Source organism: Engraulis encrasicolus, chromosome 15 (genome assembly GCF_034702125.1).
Source record: "Engraulis encrasicolus isolate BLACKSEA-1 chromosome 15, IST_EnEncr_1.0, whole genome shotgun sequence".
In the NCBI taxonomy this organism is placed as follows: domain Eukaryota; kingdom Metazoa; phylum Chordata; class Actinopteri; order Clupeiformes; family Engraulidae; genus Engraulis; species Engraulis encrasicolus.
In genome coordinates, this window is record NC_085871.1 from 27,446,381 (window position 1) to 27,451,380 (window position 5,000).

The 5,000-nt window shown below is 46.1% G+C and overlaps 1 protein-coding gene across 2 annotated transcripts in view; it reads left to right on the top strand.

Annotated features, from left to right (window-relative positions):
• Positions 1-5,000, top strand: part of sfmbt2 (Scm like with four mbt domains 2) — a 104,819-nt gene that overhangs the window by 83,775 nt on the left and 16,044 nt on the right. For both annotated transcript variants that reach the window (XM_063217307.1, XM_063217308.1), the window contains one exon: positions 4,078-4,160. In XM_063217307.1, the coding sequence (XP_063073377.1) occupies positions 4,078-4,160 (83 nt within the window). The remainder of the gene's footprint in view (positions 1-4,077; positions 4,161-5,000) is intronic.

Genomic DNA, 5,000 nt, shown 5'->3' on the forward strand with positions numbered 1-5,000 from the left:
GTGTGTGTGTGTGTGTGTCAGTGTGTTTATGTTTGGGTTTAGTGCAGAAAGTGCAGTGTGCTTGTGTGTGTGTGTGTGTGTGTGTGTGTGTGTGTGTGTGTGTGTGTGTGTGTGTGTGTGTGTGTGTGTGTGTGTGTGTGTGTGTGTGTGTGTGTGTGTGTGTGTGTGTGTGTGCGCATGTTTTGAGTTAGTGCAGGTTGAAAGTTCAGTCATAAGTATAGTAGTGCAGGTGGAATGTTCAGTCGCAGATATGGCGGTGGGGGATGGGGGGGGGGTTGTCAGTGGCCTTGCTGGCTAGAGGCTGACAGTGGAGGGAGAGTGGGTTGAGTGTTCAGCATCTTGATCGCTTGGTGCATTGTGCTGCTCGCCAGCCTGGTGGTACGGGAACGGAGGCGCCTGTACCTCTTTCCAGAGGGCAGGAGGCTGAACAGTTTGTGTGCAGGGTGGCTTGTGTCTTTGATGATCATCAGTGCTTTCCGGGTGAGGCGTGCGGTGTGTAAATGTCCTGCAGGGAGGGGAGTGGTACTCCAATGATCTTCTTCGCTGTGTTCACAACACGCTGGAGTGTCTTCCTGTTTTTCTCCGTGCAGCTTCCTCCACACACTGTGATGCAGTTGGACACGACGCTCTCTATGGTTCCTCTGTAGAATGTTGTCATGATGGAGGGTGTAGCACTTGCCTTCTTTAGTTTGCGCAGGAAGTAGAGACGCTGATGGGCCTTCTTCGCCAATGATGTAGTGTTGGTGGTCCAAGAGAGGTCGTCGCTGATGTGCACTCCAAGGAACTTGGTGCTGCTCACTCTCTCCACAGCATCGCCGTCGATGGTCAGTGATGGCAGTTGTTTTTGGACCCTTTGGAAGTTGACAACAATCTCCTTGGTCTTGTTGACATTCAGCAGGAGGTTGTTGTCTTTGCACCATCTGGCCAGCAGGTCTACTTCTTCTCTGTAGTGAGTCTCATCGCCCTTGGTGATGAGGCCCACCAGTGTTGTATCATCCGCAAACTTCACTAGATGGTTAGTGCTGTGGGTCGTTGTGCAGTCGTGTGTCAGCAGCGTGAACAGCAGGGGGCTATCTAAATGCACTCTAAAGGCTATTCATCATCAGTTGACAGTCTGCTTATATAAATGATCTGTTTACAGTTCAGGGTCGGTTTTGATTGAGGTAATACTACAATAATTTAATCATACAATACAAGTTCATTATATACCAATGAGCAAAACTGAAGTGAAATACAACATTGCTACATAATATCCTTTTTGTGGTTAGCATAGCAGTAAAATGAAACTTGGGGAGCAATATCATGTAAATCTGTGTGTATTGCAAACTCTAACTGTTAATAATGCCACCATGAGATTCTGGTTGGACTTGTTCCTCTGGCCAGTGTTGCCAGATTGGGCGGTTTCCCGCCCAATTGGGCTGCTTAGGATGGCCGTCTGTGGGTGAAAATGGCACTTGGGCGGGATTGGTCTAATTTTGGGCCATAGAAATCAATATAATTTGGATTTGAATTTGGATTTGAATAGGATTTTGTGCTTCCAGGCAGGTTTTGGGCATTTTTTGGGCTGGAAATCATCTGTCTCATCTGGCAACCCTGCCACTGGCCTTTAGGGCGGGTTATGCTTCCTACTTGTGCCACAGAGTGAGCTTGTCGCAGCCATGATGCAGTTAATTTTGGTTTATGCCCTGTTTTGAAGCACGGTCTGCGCGATGTCATTCCACGCTGAAACTGCCTTCAATACAAAGAGTAAACTAGACGTGTCGGTTGTTTTTTAGCATCACAGACTCGACGACAATGAAAATGAAACATTAAATCTTTATATCACGTGCATGTTTGATCGCACTGGCAGCCACAGTGGTAGTTTGGAACAAAGAAGTGGCTCATTTGTCGAGGACGAAGCGGAATGTTTCCTCGACCTCGCCCACTGTTCAACTGTCCAAATAACTTCAGCGTCGTAACTTGCAAGCGCATGTGTTGTCTTTGGTTCGTGTAAATAAATCAAACAACAAAGCACGGGCAACTTATTTAATGAAGAGCGCACAGTCCGTAGACCGACGAAGGTTAGAACAAGGAAGTAGCGCTTGTTCTCGACTCGAGGACAGAGCAGGCTGGTCGAGAGGACCAATCAGAGACCTATTTTCGCCCTTTCACGCCGTCGCTCCCTGCGTCGTGACACAATTTTGGGGAGGTGCCCCAGAGTACCTGCGTGATGGGGGGGGCTTCACTACGTTAACTGCGCGGCTCACTGCATCATGATGCAGTGACGCTGATCTCGAGGCATAAACCACCCTTTAGTCCCCGGTCTATAGAGGCATGGAAATGAGGCCCCAGAGGCAAATGAGGTAGAAAAGCACTTAGGGGGGTCCCTCCCTTGCTCACTTGCCTGCTTGTGACCTCATGATGACGTCACCGTCAAATTGATTCAATATCTTGCAAAAGCACAATTTTTATGTAATTTCCTCATTTGCAGTCGGTATGGTGAATGAGGAATAGTCCCCCAAAAATTGTTGTGGCTAGGCTGAGAGTGGGGAAGGTTTATTGTTTTCTCTACGGAGGCAGAGGCGTCATCAAAATGCGAGGCCATAAGCACAAGTGGAGGATGGAAGTCTGCATATTGGAATGCACCCAGGGTGTCACAGCGTATATATCCCAGCCCCACTGACCACTGATCAGTCCACTGACCAATACTAGCACAATAATAACCGGTTCCATGCTGTGTGGCTGCTAATAAAAGACCAGCGATATTGAGTTACAGGCCCATGTAAAGAAAGACACATGCATATGCACAAAAACAAACACACACGTGCAAGCACACACACACACACACACACACTTTCGACTAAGTCGTTTTTGATGTACATGCACAGTAACTAGTAACTGCACAGGACTAGTTCTCCTTCTACGTACAGTAATGAACCTCTGTCTTTCACCTGCAACATGACAGGGGATGTGCACATTTTGACAGGGGATGTGCATGTCAACTCCCTGTTGTGTTGTACTGTAGCTGCCATATGTATTGATGTTGCAGCTGTGGTGGTTGTACTGCGAGCTGTTGCTAACCACAGGCATTGATGGTAACCCTCTACCCCAGTGTTTTGCGATCGCTAGTTTGCAGTGAGAGATTGTCAGGTGTGGCTTAGGAAATTATTCAACTGTACAGTACCTAATTGGCGAATTACCACTTTTTTATCAGGCTTTATTAGCCCCTTAGCGCAGAGCCTATGTTATAACCTGTCACCAAAATTGTAATGTCTATGTCTTAATCTATTACTTAAGGCTCTCTGTACTGTCATAGCAATGTTGTTTTGATATAGTTGAGTATTTTCAGCAAATAGTGAATAGGTCTGCCGGCGACCCCATCTCCAGTAAGAGGCTACAGTTTGATTGAAAAAATGACTTAATATCCACTACAGACTTTTCTATTGCAAAAAATTTACCTTTGGTCAACAGCTCTACTTGGGCTGTAACGATACACTCAATTCATGATTCGGTTCGTATCACAAACTTTGACCCACGGTTCGATACACCCCAACATTATTTTTATATATAATGTTAATGTTAAAACATATATTTAAATGTTTTTAATTCAATTGCTTTTTCACATCACCTCCAATCATGTGGTAGTTATCTGGACTTTGGAAGAGCGTGCCTTGTTTCTACCTTCTTGCATTGCAAGACAAGACAGGTTTTTGGCTCAGCATAACATGATTTCTCAGTTTTGGAGCAATATCGTTACAGCCCTATGCTCTATGCCAGGCCTATTCAATTGGGGGCCCTAAGGCCACATGCGGCTCAGACATGGCCCACATGTGGCCCTCAGCTGTAGCAATACACATTGCGGTTTTGATACCGCAGTACAACCCATGCTTTTCTTGTGAATTTCTTGCTTGCCTTGTACATTGAAAATGCCATGTTGTTAAGTTTTAAGGTTGGAGCAACATGTTTAAAAAGTGTTGGTGTTTGTTTACGAAGTGTTGGTGATGGCTGAAAATGTGCATCCCAACTTAAGTTCTTGGCTTAAAAATGTGGCCCAAATGAAATTGTAATTGAAGACCTCTGCTCTATGCTGTACGGCAGGTTACCAGAGCCAGGACTTTGACTGGGCCGACTACCTGAAACACACCGGCACGGAGGCAGCACCAGACGCCTGCTTCCCTGATGTAAGAAACACTGTGCCTGTGTGTGTGTGTGTGTGCGTGTGCGTGTGCGTGTGCGTGTGCTTGTGTGTGTGTGCGTGTGCGTGTGCGTGCGCGTGTGCGTGCGTGTGCGCGTGTGTGTGTGTGTGTGTGTGTGCGTGTGTGTGTGTGTGTGTGTGTGGCTGTGTCCTTGTCTGTGTGTGTGTATGTGTGTATCTTTTTTGTAAACACATCAATTATTTAATCACACATACAACTCTTTTATGACTATGAATAAAGCATGTCTGTGTCTGTCTGTGCCTGCATGTGTGTGCGTGCCTCTGTTGTATGTCTTGTGTGTGTGTGTGTGTGTGTGTGTGTGTGTGTGTGTGCAGGGCCGGTTCTGGCTTATTTGGTGCCCTAGGCGAGTTTGAGTTCTGGCGCACCCCCCCCCCCCCACCCCCTTTCCTTTGAAAGAAAAAACAACCTCTTTCTTATACCTTACAGAACACAAGAGTGATATCCGTAGTAAGCTTAACTAAATAGCATCAAGAACAATAACCATTTTTCATCAAATGGATTTGTGGTTCTTTTTGACAGGCGACCAACACATCAGATTGAGTTGCAAGAAAGTAGCTTACTGTGTGGTGTGTTGGATGTGATGGTGGTGGGGCCCCCAACCCCAGATGAGAGGGAGGTTATCAATGTGTTTGAATTGTAACGTGAAATTGAAATGCCAGGAGAGTGATACAGTACATTTGCATGTAAAATGCATGTGTAGACAATAAGCCTACCAAGGAGTGCTGTCTTCCAAACCAATTTCATTTCTGGACTGGAAATAGTGGTGCATTTGTGAGTAGGAGAATGAGAAGGGGGCTATCTATG